General features: G+C 40.2%; 1 protein-coding gene across 5 annotated transcripts in view; it reads right to left on the reverse strand.

The window, feature by feature from the left end:
- Positions 1-5890: 5890 nt before the first annotated feature.
- The window catches only part of RARG (retinoic acid receptor gamma), a 127269-nt gene continuing 117097 nt past the window's right edge, over positions 5891-16062 (reverse strand). For all 5 annotated transcript variants that reach the window (XM_018556228.1, XM_018556230.1, XM_018556229.1 and 2 more), the window contains 5 exons: positions 12741-12904; positions 12352-12528; positions 10199-10403; positions 8496-8654; positions 5891-6243 (listed from right to left, as the gene is read on the reverse strand). In XM_018556228.1, the coding sequence (XP_018411730.1) occupies positions 6053-6243; positions 8496-8654; positions 10199-10403; positions 12352-12528; positions 12741-12904 (896 nt within the window). In that variant the 3' untranslated portion in view covers positions 5891-6052. The remainder of the gene's footprint in view (positions 6244-8495; positions 8655-10198; positions 10404-12351; positions 12529-12740; positions 12905-16062) is intronic.

The following is a 16062-nucleotide window of genomic DNA, read 5'->3' on the forward strand; positions in this document are numbered from 1 at the left end:
GTGTACGCAGCAGGCGTATTTTGCTAGTGGCGCGGTTATTTCAGTAACCTTTATAGAACCGTGTGACTCATCACAGAACAAACTGCAAATTGCTAAAGAAAACCTCTCCCATAATCCTGTGTGACACTCATGTCAAGGGTGCTGTAATTAAATCTGTTATCTAAACACAGATCAGTCTGTCAGTGTGCCCTGCACTAACATTTCCTCCATGCTAGAAGCCATTGACTGCACTGAAACCCAAGTGACATTTTGATGAAAGAATCCAAAACTAAACACGTTATTGCTTATGTTATTACCTGAAAAACTGGACTAGAGCACGTGTGTACTTAGAGGGTTTTTTCTGCCTTACATTTTTTGAACTGCAAAAATGCAAATAATGAAAGAATGGAGAACTGTAGCAGAGGGCGAGTACAATGCTAGTTTACTATTGGCTATTGCAAATTGAAATAGCCAATACACACACAATACATGTACACAATTGCTGAGCATGTTCGGCCGACCCAAAGCCACGTAAAGCAAGCCGATGTACAGCTGATTTCAGCCGATGTACGGCTGAAATTAGCCGTACCAGCCTGAAGTGAATAGCCGAACAGTGTTCGGCTCACTTCACTTCAGGTCGGTCATTCACTCGGCTGCCTACGGCAGCTTAGTGAATAGACCCCATAGTGTATTTTGCTCATCTCTACCACTTCATCATCTAGATGGATACATGGACCATATCAAGGGCAGATCTTGCTGTTGCATGAGAACAGAGCTGGTTTTTATTGTTCCTTATTCAGACCCGCTTAGCTTTGACATGCTCAGAAGGAGGAGTGACGACACGGATTAGATGTTTTTAATTCTTCTACCATTAATTGCTGGAGAAACCAATAAACAGTCATTTGTTTAAAGACATGGTTGTTGTTCTAATATGCACTTTACTTACATGATGTGGTCACTTCAGGTGCAGTTAGCTTAGCATTGTACTTTTTTTAATTACTGTATATTTCCTGCCTGTCACCCAGCTCAACACTAAAATAGTCTAGATACAACTTTATTCCATTAGGGTCAGGGGACATACAAGTAGAGTGGCCAACATATTTTTGGGGTCCAAAACAGATCCCCTTCATCAGGGCTTAATGAGAGAAATAATGTATGTGGACTACAATACCTTAACAATTGTATTGTGTTGGGATGGCAGTACTTCAGGCTTGTCAGCAGCCAAGGATACTGTGGAGATCCTTTGGCGTGTGGATGCTGCCTATCTGTTAGCCAGATGACACATATTGATATCACTTTAAAACTATTGGATGAGAAACACCAACAGAATAACCACACAGGTCCAACCCTTTCCTTCCACTTCCAAATATTGTCATTCACCTCTAGCAGGTACATAGGCCAGACCCCAGGATGTACAGCATTGGCTTTATTCATGAGGGTAGAGCAAAGTGTTAATTGCAGTACATTGGAGAGTTGTCTGCTTGTGGCTCAGGGTATAGTCAGAACTGTGTGGCTATGGTGCAATATCACCTATGGGTCATGGTGCGTATGTTACATAGTATTTGAGGTTGAATAAAGACACAGGTCCATCAAATTCAACCTTTGCATGTCTGTGTTTGTTTGTGCATAGGTATCTAAATGATTTTTGAATGATTCAATACTGGTTATACCACTGCTTGAGCTAGAAAGTTCCAAAATGTAACCGATCTAACTGGAAAGAAGCCCCTACGCCCTTTGTGGACAAATCTTTTCTCCACCAATTTTAGGTGGTGGCCTCTAGTCTTTTTAGGTAGTTTACAGTAAAAAGTTAATTGCTGATGTTGCCATCACCACCAAACATTTTGTACACAAAAATCATGTCCCCTCTTAACCCCTTCGTGACTGACCACGTACAGTGTACGTCGCCAGCATCGGGGCTGTTTAAACAGTGTAGGTCGCCAGATCGCTTCTGTGCCACGAAGAAGGGCCCCCCCCGCCGGACACCGCCGCCGTGCTTCCCGGGCTCCGTTGCCCCTCCTACGGGCATCTCTAGCACGAACAAGTTTACATTTAACAACCTTGTCTCCAGCCCCTTAATTTGTTTAGTTGCCCTCCTTTTGGACTATCTCCAGCTCAAGGACATCCTTTTTGTGGATTGGTGACCAAAACTAAACCGCATACAAAACATGCGGTTTCATACGCTGCAAATACATAAGTTACTGACACCCGCATTAGAATAACATATGGAAACAGAAGTGCATAGGTGTGAAGCCAGTCTCAATAGGTTTATGTATTGTGAGCTGACTTTTTTTGACACTTACCTGATTCAGGTGGTTAGCACTCTCTGTCCTCATCCTACTGGCCAGGCATGCTTTTTCTAGGCACACATACATCTTCTGGACTGTAGTAGGCATTGCAGTGTGGCACACTGGTGTCACAGCACTGGGACAGTACCTGAGCAAAAAGATCCTTCTTGGTACATTGTGGTGCCTTAGTGCTTCTTTTTGAAGTGTTCATCCAGTTATGACCCTGGCATGTCTACCGTTGCTTTGCTGCCTAATACCTCTTCATATTTTAGTTTGCCAGGCAACTGTACCTTTAATGCCACCTTCCCTTTGTGTGGTGACTCTGCCCGAATACAGCTGCCCTGGCCCTGGCTTGTTTATGGACTTCACCTTTGCTTGTCTATTTGTCTTTCTGACTTGCTTTGGTCTTCTGTCTGGATGTAATCTGTCATTGCACCAGTTGAGGAATCTTGAGGGCCTCAACCAGAAACCACGCTATGGCTAAATCTATATATTCTTGCAGCCGTTTCTCAGATGAGTCCACATTTACTGTTGGTGATGAGGCCTCCCCTGTGACAGCTGTATTGCTCATGTGTATTATGTGCATGTGTAGTATTAAGGGAGGAACAATCACTCAATGGCTGCCGTTATTGGTGACACCAAGAGTAGTCTGGGGGCATTCACCCTCTTGTCAGGACTTCTCTGGTGGAGTGATCTTTACGAACTAATTAGCAAATATGTTTAATCTTTTGTCTTCCCTCCAAACTGATCAAATGCAAAATGTGAATGGATGTTTTGGGTTACTGCACTCTGCATAGGTAAATGAGCATGTATCAGATGGTTGATATTGGTTATTGTACTGTGTGCATTGTTTACAGTCTCGTTGCTGTAAACTTCTACATGCAGTTCGCACAGAACAAGGTCCTATTTCTGCCAATCTGTCTTCTATATGATGATGTTTTTCATCAGCTTGTAAGAATCGTGCAACACTGGTGTATCAGAGTCTATGTATAGCCATTCGAGTGTATGTATAACCATCACAGAAAATGATGAAAATCCAAAGCTTCAGAACAAGAGGTAAGGGTAAAATCTCTAATGAGGACCTGATAGATGTCATTGGAATTGGCTTCACGTCATAGAAATTTCCTCTCGCCATCACTTTCTGTTGTTTCTTTCAGACAGAAAGTTAAGGCAAAGACATGGACAGCATAAAAAACCCCTAAATATTACAAACGTTCCCCAGCAGAATCTCAAGCTAGCCAGCAAAACAAAAACCCCAAAGCATCTAACTAAACTCTTTAACCTACAGAGCTTATTTTTCGCTGGCCGATATCCACCTTTTGACTTTTTTGCTAGTTTCAAACTGAGCAAAGCAGCTGCCATAGTTGCTTTTTTTGTATTTAGAACTCCTTCTGCTGATCTCCACTGTCCTAAGTGCGGTAGTGATGTGAGGTTGGCAGAAGGAGCCTCTGATCACTGCAGAGACCAAGGAGGGTAACACTCCTGGAAGTTTTGGTTTCTCAGGAGACATCAACTTGGGATTTCAGAGCTGCATTTGGTGGCATGGGCACAGGTACGTATTCAGTATCTTCTTTATAGTACACCTCTTTGTGCAAACAGTTATATGCTAACAGGTTCATCTAAACATAAAACAAACACAATAAACGAACAAAATAAAAAACCCTCAATACTCCACTTTGACCCCTGAAAGTTTAAAGTTGGTTGACAGAAAAATGAAAAAGATACCATTGCAGTGCGGGGGGAAGGGGTGTGGGTAGTAGTAGATGCTTACCTTATCACTCGCCCCCACAGGTTCCTTCTTCCATGCAACACCTTCCCTGCAGACTCTTCCCTTGAAGCTCTGGACATCAGTTACAAATGTGATGTTATTATCTATAATGCAGAACCATCAGTCCTGCATTCTAAGTGAGGGCACTGAGGCCCTGTCCACAAGCTGGAGCATAAGAGAGAAGAGGTGAGCGCCAGCAAGGGATAAGGTAAGCAAAAGTCCTTTTCCCTGGTACCCTAGGCAAAAAAAATGAGTATTTAACCCTCACAGTGTGGGGGCAAGGTAGTTTTTTCATATTCCTGGAGTTTAGCTTTAAAAAAGTCATAATTCTTCCCATGCTCATACATTTCATTTAAAGTGTATATGTACAGGTAAAATTGTTAAAGCGATCCTGTCACCAAAAACAAAAAAAGGTAAATAATGTGCCCAGTGCAAAGAAGATAATGAATACTATTCCCACTACGTGCCTTTGACTGCAGAGAGACCACCATTTCAAATGTCTTCAGCATTAGACACTTCGAGGAGTGCTGGATTCCTGGTACCCGGCTGCAAGCTATAGTACCTCCGGACAGCATCTTCATCACTACTGTGTTCTGAAGTAGGGAACGGTAGGGGATGGTAGAAGGAACCATCAATTGCTGCAGGGGACTAGGAATCTAAGACTCCCAGAAATGTGATTCTGAAGATTCTTTAGAAGGTATATTTACATATTTAATGGATATGGACTCAGGTGCATAGATATAGATTATTTCCATAAGTCTTACAGATAAATAGGTGTGTCAGTAGCTATAAAGTGTATGTAAACACGAACAATGAGCTTCTCTTAGCGCTACCTTTAGGCTGTTAAATATAACATTGAAAGCATTTTGTTATACCCGTGTAATAGGTCCCAAAAGACCTGTGGATGCTGCCAGAATTGCGAGTTCCTAACTTCCTATAGTAAGCTGACTGACACGGCTACTGCTGCACTAAAATCTTAAACAATGTTAACAGCCCTGCCTGAGTGAACTACATGACACCTTCCCCCTGTGTTATAGAGATGAGGAGGTGCCTTGCAGTCCTAGCACTCATCCTGTTCTAGGATGACAATGCTGCTCCTCCATAGGTACAGTAACCTGAGTGACTGTAGTCACCGGGTGTGTATCACAGGCAGCATGACTGAGTGAAAGTAAAAAAACACCAAAAAAAAGAAAACTAATGCAGCCGCCACAAGACTGATAAGCTGCAATATATACAATTTTTGTTTTTAGGTTTACATACAGTCAAGTGCTTCTGTAAAATATACTTCTGCCCTTAGAATTCATCATCAGGACTAACCGGCTATAGATAGAATAACGAGATGATGCCATTCACAGCTGATGATATGTCTTAACTCACAAAACACTGATTTATAAGTATAACAGGCTTTATTTGTAGTCATATGACCTCGTTCAGCCAATGAAAAAAATGTAAGCATAAAAACATTGCAATAGCAAATATATTTAATGAGGCACATCCATATATGTATATATATATGTGTGCTTGTATATATAAGTATATGCATATGTACACACAGGGCAATGTGCTTCTGACCCATGGAGGAAAGTTGTTCTGTCTTGTGCTGATACCACTGAACACACCAGCTTGCACTCAGGTCTCACAGTCTCTTCTGCACAGGGTCAATGGTCATTAGATTCTTTGGCAAAATACTGAGCGGAGAGGGCTCCTGAAAACATTCCAGTTCACTTTCAAGCATCGTTTGCTCCATCACATATTGTTAATTTGGGGAGAAAATTGGTCACACGGATCCCCTATGATGTGTTGGGAGCATTACTGATTGTAATAGAAGTCCCATCCCAGTCCTCTCAGTGAGTAAGGCTTTTTGCATCAGTAAATAAGAGCAGTATTGAGCATCAAGCAAGGCAGGTAACCCTGCTTGACTGGCTCACCCTGGAATGCCTCATATAACAGAGGGTGAAGCCAACATGGCTCTTGGAGAAAGTTTGAGGTGCAGGGTGTCCCCCCTGCTTGTGTTGGACGGTTAAGGAGTCTTGGAACCACTGCTGTCTTCCTCTGTAGGACTGCCCTCGCTGCTATTGCTGGACGGAGGTTCAATAGGTTTAGGGGTCTCAGCACCATCTTCAAAAGCTTCAGGGTTCTCCAGCATCTCACGGATCAGAGGAGGCATTGGTCCTGGGATCTCCATCTTTAATGTGATTGCTCGCTCTGCACCTGTCATAAAATAACAAGGAGATTGATGAAACAATTCATTTCAAAGCTTTACCCACCATTCCCATTGCACAGCAAAAGTTCACGTTTTATTTATTGTAACATTTTACATGGAGTCGTACAAGGTAGTTTTTTTCCTAAATATGTCCAGATTTGAGATTATTACATATCTTTAACATATAACACTATCAGGCTATAACTAAAACAATAAAGAATGTAAATAATGCTCTAGAATTCCACACTTGAGTTTGATCCATGTGTACAATGCTAGAATTGACATGCCAGACTAGAAAATCCACTTTTATAAATAAATCCACAATCCAAAAATGAACATGCAAAAACAAAAGCAATAAACGATTCCGATAGAAAGAAAAGTGCAATACACGTGACAAGTCATATACTACTAGTAAGAAAGACACAGGGCATAACACATTCCAAATCTCACCTACAAGCTTTTTATAGCTTTCTTTAAAGCTTCTCGAGGTGTGATTTATTTATGTTTTCCTTACAGCAAACATTCAGATTTCTGCTTTAATAATATAACCCAAAATGAGTCTATGGGAGGAATTAATAAAGTGTCTGAGGTAAACTTTGTCTCAGCTGGAGAGCAGCCGATCAGTTTTTAAATTTTCATCTTCTAAACTGTGCGCAAAAATGAAAAATAGAAGCTGATTGAGACACCAGTTAAGATAGAATTTGACAGTTTTTTTTTATTAATCCCTCCCCTAGAATCCGACTGTCTCTAGGTGCCAGAGATATTTCTCTTTCCCTCAGTAATATTCTGCCTTAAAGTAGAACTCCAGCTTTAAAAATATCGCTTGCTGAGAATAGCGACCAGAGGACGCCTAGTAGTTTTCTCAATGAATGATGGACATTCTCTGATTGTGACATCACCACCCCTCCTCCAATTAGAGAACGCCTAGCTTCTATTGAGAGAAATACTAGCAGGGTTATTCACAAAAGGGTGAAGAATGTGGAGAAGGCAGGAGACGTGAACAATCTAGGCCAAAATAGCCGATTTGGAACGAAATCTCCAATTCAGCTCATATTCCAGATCAGCTATGTTGTCCTAGATTGTTCACTTCTCCTGCCTTCTCCACCCTTTTGTGAATAGCCCTGTAAGTGTCCTCTGAATGTCCGCTACACTCAGCTAGTGACTCTCTGTGCTTTAACAGCGGAGGGGAAGGGGAAGTCGCTCAGCATAGTGGCTATAGCAGGGACCCCGAAGCTGCTGTAATACACTGTAGTGGGTACAATGTATTACAGGATCCCCATGGCTCTGCCAGGGATTATATATACAGTAAACTCCCCATTATGATGCATTCAAGCAACCGACACTCTCAAGCAATGTGCATCATGCCGGTGGCTTGATGCACATTAAAAAAAATTCAGTTGCTTGGTGCACAGTACACTAAAAAAGTCACAGCCGGTGGTTAGATTCCGCAGTCGGCAGCAGAATGTAAACAATGGGGAGAAATAGCCAACCTACTATTGGCTATTTCAAATCGCTCTAGCCAGTAGCAAGCTGGTTATTGTGTCCGCCCACTAAGCAGAGGAGCGGAAGGGTGGCTGCTTGAGAGTTAACTCTCAGGCAACCAGAAAACTATGTTTTTTCTGCAACTACCGATCCCCTTGGGTGCCACATAACTAGGGGTTTACTGTATATGCTTATATTATTATCTAGAAGTTTGAGGTTGTGGAAAGGTGTCTTTTATACTGATAACAAGTTCAAACAGGTGCCATTGATACAGGTAATGAATGCAGGACAGAGGAGCCTCTTAAAGAAGAAGGTACAGGTCTGTGAGAGCCAGAACTCTTGCTTGTTTGTAGGTGACCAAATACTTATTTTCCACCATAATTTGCAAATAAATTTGTTGCAAATCAGCCAATGTGATTTGTCTGGATTTGTTTTCTCATTTTGTCTCTCATAGTTGAGGTCTACCTATGATGCCAATTACAGGCCTCTCTCATCTTTTTAAGTGGGAGAACTTGCACAATTGGTGGCTGACTAAATACTTTTTTGCCCCACTGTATATTATTAATGCTCTAGTTCTGCTTTAATGTCCACATCCTGCTGTATATTGTTCAAGGGTGATAGCATATGTTGAGCAGATCATGATTGTAAAAAGGTGTTAGTAGTTTCTCTCTCTGACTTTTATCTGGACACTGAAAATGCGGTGCTGAGCTTTCTGTAAAAATATCACGCCTATCTCTGTACACAGCTAGTGAATAACACATGTAGTCGTGTGTATTACCTTTGGTACTGATGCCACGCAGGTCGGTGATCTTCATAAGCATGCGTGGGAACATGTAGGGTTTGTTAGGTCGTCGTCTTCGAGCATAAAATTTAAGCGCCTCCAGTAATGGCTCCTGAAGCTTTTCTACCTTTTCTGGCTCTTCCAAGTCCATCCGATCTACGGGAGATAAATCAAAACCAATACTTTATATGCTGTAACCTTTTGTGTTAATAAAGCTCCTACAAGCCTCTATGCCAACCTAGTTACTGGCATTTGTGGTGACCACATGTGAGCAGCTGTGTCTGGATGCAGCAATGCTTTATACCTTATAGTAGAAGTAAACCCTAATGGGATAAAATTAGGTTTGTTATAGCACTATGTACCACAGACAACTGCCATGGATTTGTTTCTATAAAATGCTGTTTTCATAGTTTTTTTGTATCTTGGTGCTGCAGATTTGCTCATTATTCATTTATTATCACCACAGGATTCATGAGTGATATGGTGCAAACATAAATATATATAGATATATACATATATCTATATAGATATATGCATATATCTATATAGATGTATGTATATATCTATATATATTTATGTTTGCACCATATCACTCATGAATCCTGTGGTGATAATAAATGAATAATGAGCAAATCTGCAGCACCAAGATACAAAAAAACTATGAAAACAGCATTTTATAGAAACAAATCCATGGCAGTTGTCTGTGGTACATAGTGCTATAACAAACCTAATTTTATCCCATTAGGGTTTACTTCTACTATAAGGTATAAAGCATTGCTGCATCCAGACACAGCTGCTCACATGTGGTCACCACAAATGCCAGTAACTAGGTTGGCATAGAGGCTTGTAGGAGCTTTATTAACACAAAAGGTTACAGCATATAAAGTATTGGTTTTGATTTATCTCCCGTAGATCGGATGGACTTGGAAGAGCCAGAAAAGGTAGAAAAGCTTCAGGAGCCATTACTGGAGGCGCTTAAATTTTATGCTCGAAGACGACGACCTAACAAACCCTACATGTTCCCACGCATGCTTATGAAGATCACCGACCTGCGTGGCATCAGTACCAAAGGTAATACACACGACTACATGTGTTATTCAGATATATGTATATATCTATATAGATATATGTGCCGCACAAACTGTTGGCTCTATATAAATCCTGTATAATAATAATAATAAATATAATGTATTAAAACAATTACAATGCTTTTGTTGTTCTTATATATTCTAAGAGGAATACTTACTACTTATTTCAGCATGTCTAGTGCTTATTAATGCCAGGGGCATTGTGAAAAACTATAAACCATTAAATATACCAAAATTAACATAAAAAACCTGAAATCTGTTCCTTTTTTAACACTTACTTCTGAACAGATCCTTCTGTGGATCAATGGTAAGACAGCAGCCTTCTAATGGAGTGATATAAATACAGATTTATCTGGAGCTAGAACTGTAAATCTAACTGCATACTTAAAGCAAAAATAAAAATGTAATGACTTATGTCATTTAGGATCTAATAATAGATTTTAACAACTAGTAAACAGCCTAAACTACTCTATTGTCACTATTACTGGAATTATATCGTTTATAATTTAGATTTGCTGTTTGTGGTTGTTATCTTTTTTCGTTTATGGCAAAACATTCTCATTTACTAAAAATGATATAGTCTAAATATAGGTTGCATAATGAGTGTAATACCTCCACAGATTAGGCAGATGGCGCTCAAGAGTCCTGTCTCTGTGTCATCCATTTCCAATGGGAGCAGCTGACCGGCAAAGGCAAACACCAAGTCTGTAAGGGGACCAAAACCAGCATTGTGCATCTGAGTCCGGTTCAAGGTCAGTCCATCTGAAAAGGTCATGGTGTCCTGTTCTGGGGTGTAACGTGTGCAAATTCGCAGCATCTATCATTAGAAAATAAGGATTGCTTTGTAAATGACAGCACATACAAATAACACAGATGCATGTCTAATATCATATAAATAATGTGTGGGAAACTCGCACTTTGACTCCAGTTAGCAGCATCAGACACATCACTGCTAGGCTATGAATCGGCATATTCATATGAGTACTACTGACAGTACAACATGTGATCAGGCTTAAAGGGGTTGTCCGGGCATTACCAGAATTTAAGCCCTCTCCCCTTCTACAGCATGTCTCAGCATTCAATGTTATTTTAACTTGTTCCTGTCGCTGGAAACAGCAGCATTATTTTGCTGAAAATGAAATCAATAAATACATGTAGAGAGGGACAGAAATGGGTTAAGGGTAGGAGGACTTCTGAAGTCCAGCAAGCAGGCTGACAACATTGGCTGGGATTTCACTGAAGCAGAGGCACCAAGTTGTCAGCCTTAACAGGAAGTTAAGAGCGCACTGAATTTCTGGCAGATCAGCAGGTATTTCTCTGCACTTGCAGCATTTTTAAAGGAAAGATGTATATTTATTGCACAGGTGTAGCAAATAAGTTTTTTTACCCTGACATATTTTAACACGTGGCAACCTCACTGTTTCACGTGTGACAGACTAAATACTGGAAAGAAAAAAAAGATTTTTGTGTTTGTACTTTCCGTATCAGATGTGCTTTTAATTATCACTATTTGATAATTATTACTATGTGATCTATGGAACATTTAAAACTAAGAACCTCTATTCTGGTAACTATGTTAAAAAAGTGTGAGAACTGTAAATAAGGAAGAAGTAACTCAAACTGTGCAACCCAAGCAGGTATTCCTTCACTCATTTCCACATTATCCATTGAAAGCGAAAGCTATTTACATGTCATCACAAAGCCAAACAGATATTTTTTTGCTGAATCAAGGCTAGTATATGTTCCCATGCAAATCATTTCTTTGAACCCTGTAGGTCAGCGGATTTATAGAGCAAATGCAAGCAAAAGTATAGAGATAACATATACATATATAACATATATATATATACATATATAACTTGCAGAAAACAGTTTCAAGCTTTTTTAGCTTTCATCAGTACAGAATAAGGAACCCATTGTTATTAGGAAGTAGGGCTTGAAAAGCCACAAGTTGGCCATTAAGGAAGTGGTGAGGTGGGTCAAAGGAAGCCAAAATGCTTCACTAAAATCCTCCACTGTACCCTTATCTTGTCCTGATTAGAGCTAGGATGGTTAGCTATATACTTGTTGTATAAACCACTTCTTTGTAATCATTATGTAAACACATCCCACTTAAAGAGCAGCGTTTTAGTAGGACATTTTATGGTTCCTCTTTGGCCCATTTGATTATGACCTGGATTGTTGTACTGTTTTTTGCTTCATTTGTATGTGCTCATGGAACCAAAAAACCTAACCCAAAAATGCATCACATACATATAGTCTTCATTCCTTACATCACATCACCAAGTTCTAGGCCAGAAATAAGTGTTCTAGCTCAGTACACACAAGCAGCCAATTGAAGCATTCAATTTCGATATATCAATGTGGCGTAGTGGGGTTGTGTACCTACTTACTAACACCCCTGATGGACCCCTCCCACCAGGACAGGCTTGGCCCACTAAACAGAATAAGATCCCCAAAATTGCTTGGGCACTTCTGCATTTGTATGAGGCCTAAGTTCATAGATTTGTATTTGAAGCAGATATACTACTGACTGTAAGAAAAGAAAAGCACTAATGGGCAGATAAGGTGACAATTATCTGACTGATGAATTTGATGAGGCTTGGTGAACCACAATAACATGAAGGCTAGTTCAGGGAATGATGCACTGTTTGCTGAGAGCTACTGGTAATGCTGAATGATCAGGATTATTTTGAAAATTAAAGACTGAGCAGAGGGAGACAGGAATATACCAGCAACTCTTCTACCAATTGCTCGTTACTCACCAGGATGTCAAGGCAAGCTGCTTTCAACAAGGTAATTTGGTCAGCAATGGTCAGTGTAGTAAAGCCTGGCAAGCGTTTGGCAAATTCCACTATCTTGATGATGCATTTAGTAGCGAGTTCACTGAACTTATCCCACAGACCGAGATCCAGTTGTACCCGGTGATCAGCACTGGAATTCTGCAATAAAACAAAATGGTCATCGCTGGTCATGCAACAATCACATACCCCACGTTTGTACCATGCTATTGTATTTGGGACTACCTTCCACTACAGCAGTGAAATTGATTAGATTTTTCTGTCCTCTCTGTAATCTCTTGTCGGAAATGGAGGGTTTTATTGAGTCAGGCAGCCGCTATTGAGCGTAGTTATTCACAGCCCACAGGTCTTACCGTAGTGTATTTGCCAAGCTGGCAGAGAGAAGGGAAGGTTTCCTGATGAGCTTTGCTGACTTTCTGAATAAGCTCTTCCATCTCAGCAGGCATTTCATAGCTGTCTGGTACCACCACCTCTTCTTTCACCTCCTTCTTCTTCTTGTTCCTGTCATTTCGCACCGCTGCACAAAACACAAGGGTAAGAAAGTGTACAGTTATCCTCATGTTACGCCAACTGCCCAACTTCCTGGGATGATAAAGAGGGGCATCTTTTAGCAAAAAAGTATTTAGGCAATGGACACAACCCTACCACTCCCCCAGTTACATGAACCATGAAGAAGTAAAACACCAAAAATGAATGGTTATACCCACAAGTTCTTTTATTTTTCATCACTACTTTTCCTTTTTTTTTTTTTTGACTATCAAAAAAGCAAACACAATATTACTAAATAGTATTATCTATTTTGTTCTCTTTTTAGTTTCAACAGTTTTTATTGAGCAATTTTGTGTGGAAAAAAAAAGAGCAGAACAACAATATAGGTTCGGTCAGGGACAACACAACCGAACAATAAAGGGTCGATGAAATAAGCAACTCTACTTTTCCTTTTTTATGGCTTTTCAAAATAACAAATGCAATAATTTAGAGGTTGCAAGGAATAGCGTAGTGTATCACTTTTGGTGGTTAAATATTACATTTTTTAGAGGGCCGCACTTCAGTCCCAAAATTGGGACAACCTAGGAGAAAAGAGTGATTTGCTTGCAAAAGAGAGACCAGCAGTAAGGAGCTATGGTGTTACCTTTTAGTGAACACCCTCTACGTCGTCATTAATTTGGCATGATAGAGACTCTATGCTGACCTCTAGCTGGTGCGGCTGTTTACAACTGCAGTTCACAGCATGTATTGCCAGTAATAATTACACTACAATTTAAAACTGTGGTTCAATTAATAGAAGGACAATTGCGTTAACCTTTCTAATGTGTGTGTGGCCTTCAATAAAACCAAGGTGAACCCCTACTGACATGACTCTTTTGACTACCTGTATATTATTCCAGAGGATCTTTGCTTTTAGAGAGTGCAAAACTGTTTCCTCTTTTAAACTCTTTATTTTTCCTTACCCAGAAGTGAACCCATTTCAGATCTCTAAATTTAGTAACACTCTAACCACTGGCCAGGTGGACATTTCACCGGCAGCATGAAAGCAGGAATTGCAGTTTTAAAAGTGGTTGTGGCTCTCTAAACCAATACAAACATCAGGTTGTAGGAGATGGCATTTACTTAGGAGACCCACTCCTTGTCAGTACAGAGGTCTACTTTCTGTTTAAAGTATGAAAAACCCTTCAACTACTGCCAGTTGTTAGGAATCTAACCTTTGGTAAGAAATGAAGATCTGGAGACGTCTGTAAGTTTTCCTAAAAACTGGACATTGTGGCCTTTTGAGGTAAGCACTTAAATGCAAGAAACAAAAAGGTTATTCCACAGTATTGGTATACTCCTTCACATACTACCGGATCTTCACTCATTGATGATGAATTTTTTAAGCCACTTTAATCGGGAAATGTTTTTTAAGTGGATAAAAGATGATGAAAAGCCAGAGGAATGTAATTAAAATTCATGATGATCATATTGTACATATTAGGGTCAGATGTCTTTTTTTGGAAGTGTCACAATCAATCTCTGCTAGAGGCAACACTGGATTTTTCGGGGGAAGAGCATAGTAGACTTGTGTCTGCTGTCTGAGCATCAATACAAAATATCTCCTGGCCTGAACTTTAACCCTGAAATGTGACCTTTGTCTGTGCCTGCAGGTGGTAGGTTTGAAGCACCGCAGGGGATAGAGATGGATGATCTGACTGCTCTTTTAAATCCCTAGTCTCTTCTAAGTTCTTTCTGCCATATATCTTTCTGAAAACCAACCACTGTATACATTTACGGAGAAGAAAGACAAATTGAACATTCTTCAAAATCACCAAGACAAAGACAAGCGACAAATCAAATCCAGAGCAAATATATCGGGCAAAGTGCCCTGTAACAAGCTTATTAACTTCTACGAAACAGTCTTTGAATAAACATATTATATGACGAGGGCATTCAGTAACCTGGAATATTAAGATTCACTGCTGCCTCTTTATTCCAGCAGCCTAGGATGTGTACCAGAAGTAACACTACTACAAAAGCGACACGGTGTGACATAAAGAAACGAAAGCACACATATAAAATGCATACTAAGGCAGAAAAACCCTGACATTGCTTTGCAGCAGTACAATTTGACTTATTTCTGTTGTTAAGTAAAGTTTACCTTTAGGGAGAGGACCTTACTTGCATTTCTCCCTACTGTACATGTCACAGTGCTGCTCTCTCTCACCCTACTCCCCTGTGTCCTGACTTTCCTCACACATTTCCTTGTGAACTTCCTTTTCACCTCGGGATAAAGTGTGCAGGACCCTAACAACAGGAAGCCAGGCGCCGGAAACCCACTTATAGCCTGAGAAGGGCACACATACTAAGCCGAAAGAAGATAGGGGCTAGAGAGGGCAAAATGAAAATGAGAGAGGTAGAAAGAGAGAGACATTGAGAATAAAAAAGGAGATGGGATTAGAAAGTGCTAGATCTAGACAGAGAGAGAGAGAAAGGTAGAGAGTGAGAGAGAAAGGTAGAGAGTGAGAGACAGGAAGGTAGAGAGTAAGAGACAGGAAGGTAGAGAGTGAGAGAGAGGAAGAGAGAGAGAGAGAGAAGTAGAGAGAGAAGGGTAAAAAGTGTGAGAGACAGAAAAGTAAAGAGTGATAGAGAGAGAAAGGTAAAGAGTGATAGAGAGAGAAAGGTAAAGAGTGATAGAGAGAAAAAGGTAGAGAGTGAGAGATAGAAAGGTAAAGAGTGAGAGATAGAAAGGTAAAGAGTGAGAGAGAGAAAGGTAAAGAGTGAGAAAGAGAAAGGTAGAGAGTGTGAGAGAGAGGAAGGTAGAGAGTAAGATACAGAAAGGTAGAGAGTGAGAGAGAGAAGGGGAAAGAAAGAAAGAAAGAGATAGATAGAGAGGGGAACATAAAGTAAGGGAGGGGGAGAAAGAGAAAGAAGGGAGTAAATAAAACAGCGGACAGCAGAGAGGGAACAATAGGAAGGAGGCCAAAATAAGCAAAAAGGAAGTAGAGAAACAGAGGAAGAGACAAGAAAAACAAAATAGCAGAAAATTTATAGTTATGAAAAGTGGAGAAAGAAAGCAAGTCGAAGAGAGGAAAATAGAGGCAACATTTTTTAAAATAGGCGGATTAATACAATAGCAGGTACAGAAAAATACAGGGAAATAAAATGGTAACTATAGATTGCACAATGTAGAACAATGTAAAT

The sequence above is a fragment of the Nanorana parkeri genome, unplaced genomic scaffold (assembly GCF_000935625.1).
Source record: "Nanorana parkeri isolate BGI_ZX_2015 unplaced genomic scaffold, ASM93562v1 scaffold228, whole genome shotgun sequence".
Taxonomy (NCBI): Eukaryota; Metazoa; Chordata; class Amphibia; order Anura; family Dicroglossidae; genus Nanorana; species Nanorana parkeri.